Source organism: Abramis brama (assembly GCF_963993115.1).
Source record: "Abramis brama genome assembly, chromosome: 2".
Taxonomy (NCBI): domain Eukaryota; kingdom Metazoa; phylum Chordata; class Actinopteri; order Cypriniformes; family Leuciscidae; genus Abramis; species Abramis brama.
In genome coordinates this window covers 51505161-51521645 of record NC_139964.1, presented here as the reverse complement: position 1 = coordinate 51521645, position 16485 = coordinate 51505161, and the positions used below count along the sequence as shown (strand labels likewise).

The window sequence follows — 16485 nt, the reverse complement described above, 5'->3', positions numbered from 1 at the left end:
TATCATACAGAACCTTTAGTCAACTACGCTCACATTATGCTGACGATGGCTCGGATTTATGCTAGCATTTAAGATTTATTACTGGTTTCATCCCAACGCTGCTTTCAATGAGTCCATGAAATATATTAAAATTGCCCTTTTTACTGGATATTTCGGAGCAAGTTTGCGAGTGCAGGTCTTTAAAGCCGTGAGACTCTAGAGTCAGCAGAATTTTACACATAGATAAAGGACTTCCCCCTCCAGGGCACCCAGACTATTCAGACAACCCTGTTCAATAGAAATGTTATGCTTGCTTTTCACTTTTACAACTGCACTAAAAGATTAATCTTTGCCCTGTTTTCCAGTAGGGTGTCTCTGAAAAAAAAAAAAAAAGGGTTTAATTCTATTTGTCTTTTGTGTGCGTTTAAGTTCTCCTCAGTTCCAGACTATCACTCTTGAACGTGGCTCTGCTGGGCTTGGCTTCAGTATTGTAGGAGGATTTGGCAGTTCCCATGGTGACTTGCCCATCTATGTCAAGAACATATTTCCCAAGGTACATAAGAAAGAGCTAGAAATTGTGAGTTGAGTAAATCTATTGACTGCAGTCAGCCACAGAGATCAATACATGTCCAAACACACGTCCAGTTTGCATGAATTGCAGCATGTGCACGACACACAGTCCTCTGACTGAGAAAGGAATGTTATTTGTGTATTTGAGCGTGAAGTGTTTGTGACAGTGCTGTTTCCGCAGGGAGCCGCGGTGGAGGACGGACGTCTGTGTCGCGGTGATCAGCTGCTGACAGTCAACGGACAGAGTCTGGAGGGTGTCACTCACTCTCAGGCTGTCGAGCTCCTTAGACAAACTAGCGGGACGGTTACTCTACAAGTACTTCCAAAAAGACTACCGACATGCTGATAATGTCACGCAATGTCACTTTCCCTTGTCGCGACGATTCTTAGACCTCAAGGAGCAGATGCATGATTGATTGTTAAACACAGAGGGAGACAGATTCTACAAGCTGTATTTCTCAGAAAACATCTCCCAAAATGTAGTCTTTTTAAAAAAGTATTTCAGATAAAATGTGAATCTACATAGTGTGTAAAGTGGGAGAAGCCAATAGAGATTAGTGCTAAACCAGTGGTTCTCAACCAGGGGGCCGCAGGATGACATATTATTAATATTTTTTAATATAAATAATATTATTAATATATTAAAGGGGTCATGAACTGCATTGTTTTATAATGTTTCCTGGGGTGCACTTATAATGTTAGTATGATTTTTACATAAAAATGGTCATAATTTAGAAATAAAAGGCATTTTTCCTAGCCTGATTTTAGCCCTCTGATTTGAACGCTCTGTCTGAAAGTATGCTGTGAGACGTCAGTGTAAACGCCCACTGTTGTGATTGGCTAACATCTTTGCTTGTGAAATAGCTAAGCATCACATGTGGAACTCTCTCGAAAACTTGTAGCACATTTTTACTATTACAGCTCTCAAAGTTAACTAATCGTGAAAAGTGTTGATTTGTAGCATTATATTTAGATTGTAAAATGTTGCAGTGGATGGGTATTGTAGCCGATCACAGACATGTTGAATGCATGAATAAACTAGTGATTCTTCGCCTCATATACCCTATTCCTTGTTTGTTATATGTCGCTTTGCCCTGTTTATAAAATGTGCTATTGTTGATCTCTTGCACTTCATGAAATTGCACTGTCGATTGATGCTCTAATGTAATCTCGTTGTATCATAGCAATGCCAATAAATTATTATTATTATTATGAATGCAGAACATGAATCATTACAACTTATTCTGCACTCTCGCAAATGCTTTTATCATAACTAAAAGTGCAGTCACGATGTAAATAAGAGATTTGTTGATTCTAACGGGAGTTTTGGCGAGAGTCCGGAACTCGGTCACTGATAAACTCGCACTGTTTGATTGACAGCTCCAGCGATTGTAAAGGGAGCGTTCTTTGATCGCTTTCTATATATAATTTAATCACAGTTTAAATAACAGAATATTTATATCCTACTAAGAGAAACAATGTGAAGTTGACCATTTAGTCACTGGTTTGATTTACTGACACATAGACAAAGAACATCTGACTGTGCATGAATCATTACATATCAGAAATCACTGGTCACAGATCAGGCATTAGAATTAACACAGTTACTTGCATGTTGTCACATTATCGTCGAGTCCATATCGTAAAAGCAAAGTCTGCACCGAAATTGCGACTGATATACCAAAGAATCCACAGTGAAATGTACCGAATACATTAGCATTAGGATTGTCTGGAAGGTAAAGTTATTTTCAGTCCAGTGATCCTGTGCTCTTCTCTCTTCGTCATCTCACTAACACGCCAGTGGGCAATGAAGTATTAGGCGTTTATTATATATATTTTTTATTTGCCCTTTATTTAACCAGATACAACTTTCTGAGATTAAAAATCTCTTTTACAGAAGTGACCTGGCCAAGATGAGCAGAACATTATCAAAAAAAGTAGTAGGCGTTGATTTTCTCTTTCACCTATCTATGACGTCATAAATAGGCACTTTCCACAAGTCATTTTCTGAGACTGGTTTCCAATAAAAGCTGTTTTTGGACTAACAAGGAAGTTTTCATTTTTGAAACTTACAGGATATTCTTATAGTATGATGACCTCTTACATGTCAAAAGCTCTAGGAAAATTGGATTTCTCAATTCATGACCCCTTTAAATCTTACTTGATTTAAAAAGCATACAATCAAAATGTAAACTGGAAAAAATGTCTTTTCCCTCAATAAATGTTTTTTTGAGGAAGAAACAAGAAACTTTAAATTGCTTTAAACTTTAAACTCAAGAAACAAGAAAATTTTAATTGTGGATAATTTATCCTCATCAAAGAGGTTGAGAACCACTGTGCTAAACGAGCCGAGTCTTTGACACATACTACATATCAGCTGTCTTTTTTACTGTAGTGCTTCACTACATAGATTTGTACCATTGTACATTATTTTTCAGTCTTCAGTATGAGTTATATGAATATAACTGGCATAGCTTATGGCATAATTAACTCTGAGAGCTCACATTAAGGATAATTATTTGTAAGTGTGGTTCAGTTGCACATTTAGGTTATCATAAATCATGCAAAAAAGTTTATGAAACTATTTAAAGCAAGACTGATATCATAGAAGTATTTTATGACTGTAACTCATTAATCATAAACATTGTGTTTGCATATGTTGTCAGATGCATTACATGTAAATCAGCACTTCACTGTGTCCATTAGAATGACAATCAACATTTGTCTTTTTCTACTGTAAATTTATCTGTATACAAAATACATAATTTTATTGCTGTAAATAATTGTCTATTAAAGCCTTCATGTTAGACTACAAATTAAGTACTGAAAATATTCTGCAATTTTAACTGCTGTTAAATAAAATACCTGGACCTATGTACTGAGTTGTTTACCCAGATACTGTACATTATATATCAGCAATTTAGCTGTTTTTACCATTCTGCGCCACAACCATATCATCAATACTTGTGATCTGCATCATCAAGAAGAATGAACCATGGAGATAATTATGACAAGCAAACACAATACATCTCTACAACATAATTCTTGTTTTAATTTTTGAAATAGCACACATTAAGTCATTTACAGAATAATCTCTATAACACTATATAAGTCTAGATCCAAAAGTGCTGCCATAGAAACCACTAAGAAAGGTATTATTTATATATCTGCATGTATTCAAAGTAACAAAGGAAAAAAGCAAATATGACATACATATTTACATTGTGATCACTAAGCTGACATGCAGCAAAGTACAGTGGGTGTCCACATCTTTAGTGGAAGAGGGTGTATAATTGTGAACAACAGAAGGTAATATATTAAAATGCTCATGTATTTTGTCATGGGTGTTACATGAGTGAGATGACATTAAGTGCCCTTAATACTATTTACCTTTAAGATGAATATAGCTTTAACGTCATGCGTTAACAGTATGATGCATGTGTCAAGTCTGATATGCTTGATGAATTGTGAACCATATAATGACTTCTGTGAAAATGTGTGGTCCACCCCCAGCACCTGGTCCCCTCTGCTGAAAGCAGCTTAAGCTGAGTGATGGCTTTCAGGAAGTGCACAACTATGACTCACGGACAAAAAAAAGTTCTGTTTATAGAGCTGATGTCATTCAGCCACTCACATCTTTATGAAAACAGAGAGAGCAAGGGTTTCTGTCTCAAACCCTCCTATGTTTATCTCAGTTCTTGGCCTTTCCTTTACCCCTGCCTTTCCCCTTCCCAGAAGCCCCTGGTTTCTCTTGCTTGACGTCTTTTGCTGGTTTGGCTTTCTTCTGCTGAAAGAGTGAAGAAAAAAAAAAAAACTGGTGAATAAAGGTGTAGCATTTTGAGTGATTTATAATGGAATTTTTCCTATATGTAGGCACTGATGGAATATGAAGGCTACTTCTGCATTTTCTGTGCTGATTTTGGGAAAAAGTGTGGAATTCTGTACAATGAATTTGAACACAGTAAAATATGCTATTATTACTAATAAGAGTATAGTACTCTCAGTTGTGCTGTATGCAATAAAATTAGCCCAAATATTTCATAAGTTGTCTCATGTAGTCTCAAAATGATGGGTGTTTGAATTCTGTGGGCTCAGATTCTCTGACAAACTTTACCACTTGCAACAAACTATACTTGTTTGAAAGGATAGTTCACCCCAAAAGGAAAAAAGGTCATCATTTATCCCTCAAGCTCACCCTCATGTTGCTCCAAGCTTTCTCTTTGAATTATCATGACTCCTCTGAAGCCATAACAGATCCGTTTCTCAACTCACTGACTCAATGAACCAGTCACAGTGGTTTAAGAAGATTTGGAATATAGAGCAACTTCTATGGTGCTTTTGTGACCTCTTTTAAAGCTTCAGTCTCTTTGTAAATGTATGAAAAAGAGTGGAGATTCTTCAAAAATTCACCTTTTATGTTCCAAGAAACAAGGGAAGTCATACAGGTTTGGAACAATATGATGACGTAAGCGCTGAAAGCCTAAATTAAACCTGATCATTATATAAAGCGATCATGTCTCTTCAGGATTTATCCACTTATGGATGGATTAAGTTTTTTGAAGCATCAAAGTTTTGGTTGAGTTGACTTTAAATGGAAGGACAGAAATCTAAACTTCATTAAAAATAACTTCATGAGTTTCGAAGATGAACAAAAGTGAAACAACATCAGGCCGAGTATTGATGACATAATTTACATTTTTGGGTGAACTATGCCTTTAAGTGTTCTCCAAATGAGATGTTATTAAATGAACATGATTGGAAAACTGATGTATAAGTCGAAATGAAAGCTACTGGATTGCTGTTTTGATATCTACCTTGATCATTGCATCTCTGGTAAGCCCATTGTCTTCTTCCTCTTCCTGGACCTGAGATTCATTGTCAAGCTCTCCTACAAGCTCAGGGTCAACAGCACCTTTACGGCTTTTCTTAACCACTTGCAAGGAGTACGGCGTAAGATGGGATTCCTTATTGTAGGCTCTTGTAAATGCAGCTTTCACCTGCAGAAATGGAAAAAAACAGAGCTGATGGGGATAAAGTGTGGCATACAGCACCTCCAGATGTTTTCCTGTTAAAACACAATTAACTCAGATGGAGCAGACATCTGTCAAAGCAATGAACTGTCATCTGGACCACCAGTTTCTTGTCCTGGAGGATAACTCTACAATATGCTAAGAAAATCACACACACACACACACCTTGGAGTCTAGCTTAGAATAAGGATCCGGCTGTCCGCCCCATGTGCTGATCTCCATCATGTTATCAACATCCTCTTTAATGATGTCATAATCATCCATGAGCTTCACGCTCTGATTGGCTCCTTCTGAACCTTGGGACTGAAGAGGCTCTAATATTGCGGAGCGCAAATATGGCAGGTAATCCAGATTTATTGCTTCCTTACTACTTAACGTCCTGCAGGATAAGAAATAGGCAAGCTTTTAAGAAAGCGAAAATGAGGTTTATAGACTTCATACTTCAGACATGGAGGAAAGGAGAGGGAGAGAAAAGTGTTTTCTCACTTTAGGCTCATGTGTGAAGCCAGCTCCTGTATGATGCGGCTGTGTTTGCCAGCTGATGAGAACTTGCCCAACCAGCTGGGAAAGGTTGGAAACTGACTCATATAGCCACGCATCAGTTCCCCTGGCAACACGCTTGCATATATTGCCTGGAAATAAATGCACACAGATATATGAACAGTTTGTTGTCACTGATCTATGCAAACAAGTTTGTAATATGTTAAAAATCAGTGCTGTAATATGACTTTATTCATCTTTTCTGCCTCAAAATTCAGGGCCTGATTATTTTGGTGCTGCTACAGCATTCAAAGATGTCGACTGAGGATGTGTAGGTCAACACTGATGAGAAGACAATGGCAGGAAGTATGTTACCTGTGTAGGAAGCAGAGACCAGGTCTGTTTGGAACGGATCTGTTTGTCCACTAAATCTCCATCGCAAATGCTGTCCGCCGTTTTACTCAACAACACCAAATGATTCTTCAGATTTCCCCTGATAAACATCAAATGTCACAATTATACAATCGTGCTTTCATCTGCAGTTAGAATAGACTTTTTAAAATCTTGTGAAACAAAAATGTTTTCAAAGTGTACAAGCTGTAACTGTTGGTGTGAGTTAAGGCTGGCCGATGCATAGAATATAATATAGATAGATTATAGATTAAGATATTATTGCAATAATTTTGCTGGCAAGATACAATTTGTGAATACTGCAGTAATGTTAAAAGTTTAGCTTATTTTTCTATAGACAATTTTATCTGTAAAATGTCAATTTTGTATGTCAAAATAGATCTGTGCATTAAGTGTAAATACAAACTAATAGATCTGCATTTGTTCTACATAATGTGTAATTTGTTTCTTTGTTCTTCAAAAAACGTCTAATTTTGTTTTGTTCTGCATCAAACATTTTATCTGTTCTATTCACATTATGTATTTTTCATGGGGATCAAATTAAAAAGCAAATGTATTGGGATGAATATTGAATATCTTCATAATTTGGGAAAATATAGTGATTATCTATTGTGTATATGTCTAAAACTCACCCTGCGGCAGCTGGTCGGACATGCAGATAGTTTTCTTGGACAAATAGTGGTGCTAAAGAGTAGTCATGAAAGAAAAGGTCTGATTTGTCAATCAAAGACATGTGGGCGGTTTCATCTCCTGAAGTAAACACCTTCCGGCACACATCAAATGGACCCTGCATAATAACACACAGATATTGTCATTCTATACAGTCTACTCATGTCATCAATGAGCCCATGCTCATAAAGTGTGCATAATGTGTTTAACAGTGTGCGCATGTACCAGTTTCATGTCTTTCTTAGCGTTGATAGCATCAGCTTTGGCCTGGTCATAGGTCATGACTTTGTCTTTAGCCGACCACATGCAAAGATTGTGCAGGATCTAGATGTAGAAATATAATAACAAATGTTGCAGTGTAAAACACAGGCTTCTATAGTAGACACTGAACCAGTGATGAAAGGCAACACATTTGTTTGTTAACATCATACCTGTCGAATATCCTGATTGGACGCCAGGATTACTTCATTCAGTGCTGGGGGTGGGATCTTCAGACCCTCTTTGAAAGCTATAGACATCATAGCCCCCTGATTGGGCAAAAAGGCAGCTTAAACATTTTTTAAATATACTTTACATAATAAGTGTAATATTTACTAAAATAAGATTTTTTGGCTACACTTTTATGTTAAAGCGTCCTTGGTAAAGTGTAATTACACAAAGTACTGAGTAATAAACTAAAAACATGTACTTACTGTAAGGTTAACTGCTTGTAATTATGCATATTTTACGGTTATTATTACTTTAGTAGGTACATGTAACAAGTGTAACAAATAGTTGTGTGTAGTATCAGTGATGATACATTTTTCAGCAATGATATAAAGTAGGGTTTAAAACCAGTGAAAATCTGGGATTTATTTTTATATAAATATTGTAAATGTTTCCAAAGGATCTGATGCAAAATCAATGAGAAATACTTAAGTTTCTGCAATATTTCTAGTTCACTAATTAAATGAGCAAATGTGTGACACCGATCAACAGTGATTGAATCTGTCAATCATTTCAAATGCCAGTGAGTACCTTGATCTGCTCAACACGGGGTCTCTGAAACCGCAGGTCGTAGCAGTAGTTGGCCAGAGAGCGGATCTTCTGATGATTGCGGTCATTACACATGCAGATGATGGGAATCTTTGACTGCTTTATCAGACCAATCATCTCCTATGTGGGTCAAAGGGCAAAGCACAAGTGTCAAGAACCACAATAACTCTCTGAATACACTGGTGTTCACTGTTCAGAATAGCATACTACTCTTACCAAGACGGCACTATGTAATATATACACTGTGTAAAGTATATACATTTTATGTATGCACAGAATACCCAGATGACCAACTATATTTGCTCAAAATGAGCAGTATTCAACAGAGTTTACTGAATGGATTACTGTATTCTACATTGCAATGACTTGACCTTTTATTTCCCCAAATCACCATTTTTATTTGTATCTATGATGCCAGGGCAATGAGAAGTAGAATTATACAGTTTGAAATATTTATTGTGGACAAAGCCAACCGTTTCACATTCTATTTTTAAACCTTGTAGGCAGTATATAATATATACTGAGCTAGTGCTCCATTCCACACAGCCACTGAACCCATAAGTATTTGAACACCATCATGACCATTTCTGCTCCTTGAGCACCACCTCTGGTAAAGAGAGACAATGCAATTGAATGTGAGTGTATGTGTCTACCTGTATTCCTCCTCTGTCTTCATTTCCTGCCATCCCGTCCACCTCGTCCATTATGAGGACATGTTTACTGCTCACTGTCTGAGATGCACCTGAGACCATTAAACACAAAAACATACTGTGTTTATATTATAATCACCAAGTTTAACTCCAAGCCATTTTACAGATGCTACCTGCTGAATTAGCTATTAATTAAGCGAATTACCGGTATAGAAGTTCTTAATGCTGGTGTTGTTGAGGGATTCTGCGATCACTTCCTTTAAGCTGTTCTTACTGCGGGTGCAGCTCGCATTCATCTCCACGTAGCTGTAACCCAACTCCTACAAGCACATATGGAACTCTATTAATGCTTTACCCAATGCAACGAAACTGTAAAACAGACACAGCATTTACAATCATTCACTAATGACTTAATCCTTGACCCAATGCTAAACACTTTTCGCTAAACGATTACACAGACTGTTTTTGAAACACAGTCAAACTAAATGTTATGCTATATGTATTTATGAGTGAGACTGAACTGACCTCACAGACGAGAGCAGCAGTTGTGGTCTTCCCAACACCAGGAGGACCAGATAACAATGCAGCCTTAAATCCAGAACCATCATCTTTACTCCCAAACTTACCAAATTTGGCTGTTTCACACAGAGAGAGAAAGAGAGAGAGAGAGACGCAAAAACAATGACATTTGTGACAACGCCAATGACAACAAACAGAGCATTTGAATAAACACATTCTGTATGGTTGGAATGGCATGCACCATTAAAATAAACATTATACTGTGACTCTGAGTGTAAAATCTGCTGCATATGCTCATGGTCAAGTCACAAGTGCACTGCATTATAGGAAACTGTACTCTGGTTATATAATGGAAAAAGTAGAACTGATGTATTATAAGCATACAGAACTTGCATACTGGTAGTATGCCATTCCGACACGGGTAGTTGACATGAAATTGAGCAGATACAGCAGTATGACATGCTAGACTCTATATAAACCATCTAAAACAACATTTACAATTCTTATCTTAAACAATTAATATTACCTTATATTAATTGAAAGACTATATGGAAAATTAGTAGTACTTTAAAAAAATGCATTTGTCATACTATGGGACCATTTCAAATTAACTAGTCAAGTTGAAAAACTATTAAAGATAAAAATAATATACACATTTCCTAATCCATATTTTTTTACGTAAAATCTTGATCATAGGTTATATGTCAGTTACCCAAATATCAACAGTCATGTGAACACATTAAGAAGAACAAACTTTAAATACTGACGTGGTGCTTTTGTATTGCTGCTGTGATGTGTATGCCAGTTCTGTAACCAACGCAGAAGCTTGTTGGCACAACTCTGATCCCCCTGCTGTCCAATCAGGTTCTTCAGACTGCGGGGGCGGTACTTATCCACCCACAACAGGCTGCTCCCATCATTCGGTGGGGTAGAGTGGGATACAGGGGATGCTGTCTTGGTTTGATCATAGCTCAAACTTTTTTTGACCTCTGAACGAGACGCCCCACGTGTTCCAGATTTAGAGGCAGAGCCAGGCTTAGACCTCCGCTCTGAAGGGCTTCTCTTGTTGGGACTGGGCCCTTGTGGTGTGGCCTTCTTGGCTGGAGGAGTGGGCTTGCCTCTAGAGTTTGGAGTCCTTGTTTTAGAGGATTTATTCTAGAATATTGAAGATAGACAGACAGCTCATCACAATATGGGGAAAAAACGGACATACTTTGTATGCGTTATTTAGTTTTTCTGCAATGTATATTGCGATATTAAAAAATACAGAACACTTTGACCAGATCAATTGAATAGCTATATATGGAAATAATTATTGATTGGGGTGATTTCCTTATTCCAAAAATAATATTTAAAAGCTGAAAATTTACTTTTTACATTGAAGACTTTGTGGGTATGAACCATCTATTTAAGGTTTTGGTTAAAACTGTAAACATTTGGGTGTTCAAAATAATGGTATACCAATATTCTGCCAAAATAAAAGGTTGAGGATTTGATGAGAAAAGCACAAGGCTTTGAACACAACAAGGGAAGAATTTAAAGACTTAAATATTTGTATTGTAACTCAAAGTGTTAGTTGGTTCTTGTAAAGAGTGAACTCATGTGTAAAAACACCCCTAAAAGTAAGCATTTCCATTAGCAATAGAGTCTTTGTTTTTTGTGTCTGGATGTCTCAGTAGTAGCAATACGACACATATTCATATAAAATGTCACCCTTCACAGTATGACTTTGAATAAACACCAATACCGTATACCATATACGGCAATATCGATTTTATTTTGCTAAATATTGTGAGGCTCCAGTGGACAGTGAGTGCAAGTGAAAGAACAGGAGGGTTGATGGGAGCTACTTTACCTCTGCCTCTGCCGCAATCTCGTATTTAGACTTCTTGCCTGGTTTGGTTCTTATGAGTTCCAACAACTCATCTTCATTAATGATCTTAGTGCCAAAACTCTCCGCCTAAAGGATAGACATTGAAGTTACATTAGCACATAATGTTACAACAACTAAAAATGTAATTAAAAGGGTAATTTATAAATATATAGAAAAAAATATATATACAGAACACTCAAGTTCAAATAAAGAGAAATATAAAAATTAGGACCTTCTCAGTCTTTGAAGCTCCACTGTCTCGTCCCAGAACAAGGTAATTGGTTTTACGGCTGACGTTTCCTGTGACTTTGCCGCCATATCGCTCTATTAATGACTTAGCGTCATCCCTCTCCATAGACTCTAACACACCAGTCAACACAAATGCACAACCCTCCAGGCAGTTCTCTGCTCCCTAAAACAGGTACATAATGATTAAGCAGCTTAAAGGGGCTATATTGTAAGAATTTTCATGTATTAATCGCTTTTTTATTGCCAATGTATAAAGCTTGTAGACTGATTTTTGTGTGGAGAACGTTTTCCGGGAAAATCAAAAGGATTGTGACTTTTACGTGCCTTCCCGAGAGACTCTTCAGTTCTCTACAGCGAGAAAGTGTGCAATACTAGCTAATGTTAGCTTAAAGATGGAGGCCACTAACGTCAACAAATGCACAGCAACAAATTAAAATAAAAAAAACTTTGCTGTTTCAAAGTAACAGTGACATGAACAATGTTAGAGGCCGTTCAAACAGAATGCGTTTTTCCATTCCACTGCGCAACTTTTTTTGGAGTAGCATATCAAATTAATGAAAGTATGAAATATACAAAATCTTATATAAAATCCTTTAGTTTAAACATGCTCATATAAATAGCCTTTATATAGTTGTTATGTTTGTTTAATATTTGTTCTGAGAATAGACATGATTTTCTGCATTTTCAGCGATTAGAATATAGTAGAAAGCTTACTAAATGTTTATCATAAAATAGCGCTAAGACCCAGAATCTGCACTACCTAAATGTACGGTCAGGAGCAACTATTGCTTCTAAGCGAAGAATGAAAAAGAACTTCGCCGGGAGTATATCAGGGACTTGAATCGCGTTCAGTCTCTTGTACATTACGGAGTGTGTGCACAGGCAATAGTTGCTGGCTGCAGTTCACTTAATGGCCACTAGTGTCACTAATAACAGGAGTTTCTGAATTCTACATATAGCCCCTTTAAAGGTCAAGTATAATTTGATTCCTGAAATATATTCATAAATAGCAATGAGATGATAGGCCTTCAGTTGTCAACATGAGTGGTTTAGGTGTTTTTACCTGTGGTACCTCTTTAGACCCCAGAGCTCGTGGTCCTTCTCTGTTCAGAAAGTTACGGTAGGCTGATGAATTTGCCCGTTTTTTCTCAAGATCCTCAGGACTTGTTTTCTGAAATATTAGAGACAAAGGTTTGCTCACTAGAGGTTTTCAGGCCATATTTATAGAAAAGCATTGTATAAATACAAAATAAAAACTTAAAAGACCCTTAAAAAACACAATTACAAATCTTACATTGTCATCTCGAATATCTTCTAATATAAAACAATCCTGAATTAAGCAGCATATGCAAATGGAATACCTCTGGTTTTGTTGGTGAAGTTTTACTGGGTTCACTTTTAGGTGTGGAAATACTTCTTGATTTTGTCATTCCCGTGGAAACACTTCCTGTTTTGGGCGTAGCTGCCTGCTCTGAGCTAACTGGTGAGATGGGCTCTTTCTTAGGAGAGATCTTAATTTTCTTTTCACCCCTTTTCCTTTGCTCGTCCTCTTCATCCTGTCGTTTTTTCATCTGAGCCAGTTTGGAGCTGGTCTTCACAGGACTTGTTTTAGGCGATGGGTCCTTTTTAGGTTTGGTGTCTAAGGCAACTGCCTGAGAGCTGCTCTTGGAAGGGGATAAAGAGTCTACCCGAGCCTAGGAAACAAAAAGAATTGTGTAACAAACCAAAAAAAAACATGGCTTCATTGGCCACACCACGTGATTTTTGTGGACATTTGATTTATGGACACAAAAGGTTTTCAAATATTAATAAGCAGTAAACCTGTTAAAATATTATTTTCGTGAAAGAATAAATTATGAATAACTACTTGCATGTGTATGTTTACTATGCATATTTAAATCAGAATGAGACATAGAGTTAAGACAAACTATAGACATGTATGCAGCTCACTAACCTTTTTCGGTAAGGGAGCTTCATCCAGCATGGCTAATGTTTTTGCAAATTCCTCATCATCATGAATCTGCTTTTCCAACTAACACAAAAAATACACACACAAACAGGTTCTGCATTACGCATTTATACATACAGAAAATTAACAATTTCTCCATGATAATAAACTAGATATGAAAAAGTGACTACATAAACAAGCATTTTCAGATTAAGGTATATTCTATATGAGCCTTTATTCTGAATGAAGATTCACGTTTACATGCTCTTGTGGAAATCTCTTGTGCTTGACAATTAGTTCAATTAATTTTTAGTAATTCTGAATTATAATTCAGCTCATTAATTCTGATCTAATATAGGTGCATTATCGTGCATTTGTCATGTGTCCTAAACCAACCTCAATGTCTTCATCCATCTGAAGTTCTTTTGCAATGGCTTCATCACTGAGCGACTCGTCAGTTTCCTGTGTGGGCTGGACGAGACCGAACACTGATGAGTTTGAATTTTTCAACACATTAAGCGCACACGCAAACACACACTTTTATTCACTCTCTTTACTCACTGCCTTCCTTTTGGCGCTGGTACTAGCCACCATTTTCTTCTCTGACCTCTGAACACTTGAGCTCCCAAAGAATGCCATTACTGAGGTGGGCTTCAGTTTAGGTGGGGTTGGTGTGACCTTTGTTGATACGGTGGGCTGAGAACTCTTCACACCTCCCTTTGAGATCGTGTTTGGGGATTTGATTGGAGATTTATAAGGGGAAACTTTCCCTTGTTTTTCTTTTCCTGAATTTGAGACCTTCTTGCCTTTAGCCGTTCCATTTTCTTTGGGTCTGTGCTGTTTCAGAGTCAAAAATGTATCATCTGAATCTGGAAAAATAAAACAAGGACAAAGAAAAAAAGGAATACAAATTGTGATATACAAGTCATATTCACAGCATTATATTATACATGAGGCAATTTGCTCGCTGACTCCCTCACCAGAATCAGACACGAAAGTTACTGGTTGTTTCTTCACTGTGGGGGCAGGTGTCTCTTTAGTGCTCTTTTTGGTCTTCTTCTCCTTCTTGTCTTCCTCAGAGTCTACGATAAGATGAGAGAAATATTGTAATATCAGATTCCAAGACTGTCAAGGAGATGTTTTTTTTTTTTTTGGAAAAATATTTAGTTTCTATTAAGTTAGATTATTAAATTTTTCCCAACTCATTAGAGTACTGTATTTATTTACTTTAATGTAATTTTTATTCCAGACAATCAAGCACTTCCTTGCAGCCCCCTGTTTGAAAACCCCTGGTCTAGGGTATTTTTCAATCCTTAATAACCACCATGTCTTAACATAGTGAACATAATGGTCATCATAATTGTACCAATACTTGATAAATGCCTTTTACACACCTGAATCAATTATGACTCTTTTCTTTCGTTTTCCAGTGGGTTTCTCATCCGATTTGGGACTTTTGACCTAAAGAAAGAGAAAAAGAGTGATTGTATAACACTGCAGGATGCATTAAACATCAGAATGCAAATTCATGTTAATAAAGAGAATATGAGAATTAACTTATATTGTAGGTGCCATCTCATATGAATAGATATATTAATAGATATAGTACAATCACACACCTGTCACGAAAATAAATGACAAATGTACATTAGACCGTTGTTCTACCTTAGTTTTTGATTTCTGTTTCTTCTGTTCTTCATCAGTGCTGATGCTTTCATTTGAAGGTTTGGGCGCCGCAGGTTTGTTGGATACAAAAAACCTCCGGATGTCCTGAAATGAGCATAAGTGAATTAAAAAAATTAACTATTAACTTTTTATGCAGTTTTACATAAGTTTCATTACTAATATCACATGTTCTTAAACGTGCTGCGCAGAGCAACTACCATAGAAACCCCAGGCTGAGTTTGTTCAGTTGCATATTTACATTTCAAAATTGACAATAGCAAACAGGACGCAGGTGCTTCGTCGATACCAAAAACACAAACATCTGTACTGTATTGTTATACAGTAACACAACAGCTCATATTGGCCTGTCTCTGTTGGGATACAGTCGACTTGGATCGTTAAGTTCTCCACACTTTTTAAATGCTTAAATGTTGCTCGACCCAGACGTAAACAAATACTCTCGTGATACTAAATGACGTAAACATGGACTGCCAAGTTCATGAATAGCCTTTGTATGTTTTCTTCTTTTTGTAGCTCTTGTCTAAACTAACGTTAACACCTAAAGGCTGCAAGTTTGAGCTAACTGCTCTTTCTTTATCCAAACAGCCTTATTTACTGCATTGAGCTCGTCTCTGATTGCATCACTTTTTATATAGATGGTGCATTAATAAGGCCACTCACCATTTTTGAGCATGTGTCAATATCGTTTCTTTATTTTTAGACAGATTGCGGGACAGTAGTGCTTCTCCAGTCTTCTTTGGCGCCAATGATACTCAACGAAGGCGCAGCGTGATGACGGAGCGCAGATGGAGGAAGAGAGACAAACGCGCGGATCAGATTCGGCTAGTGTGTTCTGTGTTGATATTCCACATTGTAAAATACAATAATAATTCAGTGCAACAAATATTGTATAACAAACTAAATCATACTTAGAGGTATCGTATATGATTGTTTATAAAATATATATATATGCTATTATTAGAAATTCATTTGAATGAAAACTGCTTTCTGTAAAGATGAAAATGAACCTGAAACTTTTTGACCCCAAAATATATACAATCCTTGTGCGAGGGATCTCCATCCTCAAAATTTTAAAAGGCATCTGTTGTTTCTGTATAAACATCCAATTATTATTTTCTTTTTTTTGTAAATATATAAAAATATAATAATTATTATGCAAAAAAATATTTACTTTCTATTTGGTTAATAAGTGCATTTCTTACACATAATAGCACTGTAATGTTAGATGTATGTATGTATATATGTAAATATGTTTATTTACTCATTTAATCTTTCTTATTTAAATGTAATTTTTGTTTCTCTTATTTATTTTAATCTTTTGATTCATTTCGTGTTGTTTTTCACGAAAACAATGTTTTTCTCTATACATTTCCAGACATTTTGTTC

General features: G+C 36.5%; 2 protein-coding genes across 4 annotated transcripts in view; one reads left to right on the top strand and one right to left on the bottom strand.

Annotated features, from left to right (window-relative positions):
- LOC311071633 (multiple PDZ domain protein) overlaps positions 1 to 1758 on the top strand; it is a gene marked incomplete at its 5' end in the record, with an annotated part of 59970 nt that extends 58212 nt beyond the window's left edge. For all 3 annotated transcript variants that reach the window (XM_084096068.1, XM_084096070.1, XM_084096069.1), the window contains 2 exons: positions 409 to 532; positions 731 to 1758. In XM_084096068.1, the coding sequence (XP_083952194.1) occupies positions 409 to 532; positions 731 to 895 (289 nt within the window). In that variant the 3' untranslated portion in view covers positions 896 to 1758. The remainder of the gene's footprint in view (positions 1 to 408; positions 533 to 730) is intronic.
- A 1818-nt stretch (positions 1759 to 3576) lies between these two features.
- rfc1 (replication factor C (activator 1) 1) lies at positions 3577 to 15873 on the bottom strand. Its single transcript, XM_084091950.1, has 24 exons — positions 15760 to 15873; positions 15079 to 15183; positions 14808 to 14874; positions 14394 to 14495; positions 13975 to 14282; positions 13810 to 13884; positions 13420 to 13497; positions 12827 to 13159; positions 12529 to 12636; positions 11449 to 11628; positions 11199 to 11303; positions 10111 to 10498; positions 9350 to 9459; positions 9030 to 9144; positions 8828 to 8916; positions 8157 to 8294; positions 7571 to 7666; positions 7365 to 7463; positions 7103 to 7257; positions 6435 to 6552; positions 6066 to 6211; positions 5745 to 5958; positions 5364 to 5546; positions 3577 to 4336 (listed from the first exon to the last, which is right to left on the bottom strand). The coding sequence occupies exons 1-24, from the start codon at positions 15760 to 15762 to the stop codon at positions 4241 to 4243; spliced, it is 3411 nt and encodes a 1136-aa protein (XP_083948076.1). The 5' UTR covers positions 15763 to 15873; the 3' UTR covers positions 3577 to 4240.
- Between the last annotated feature and the right edge of the window lie 612 nt (positions 15874 to 16485).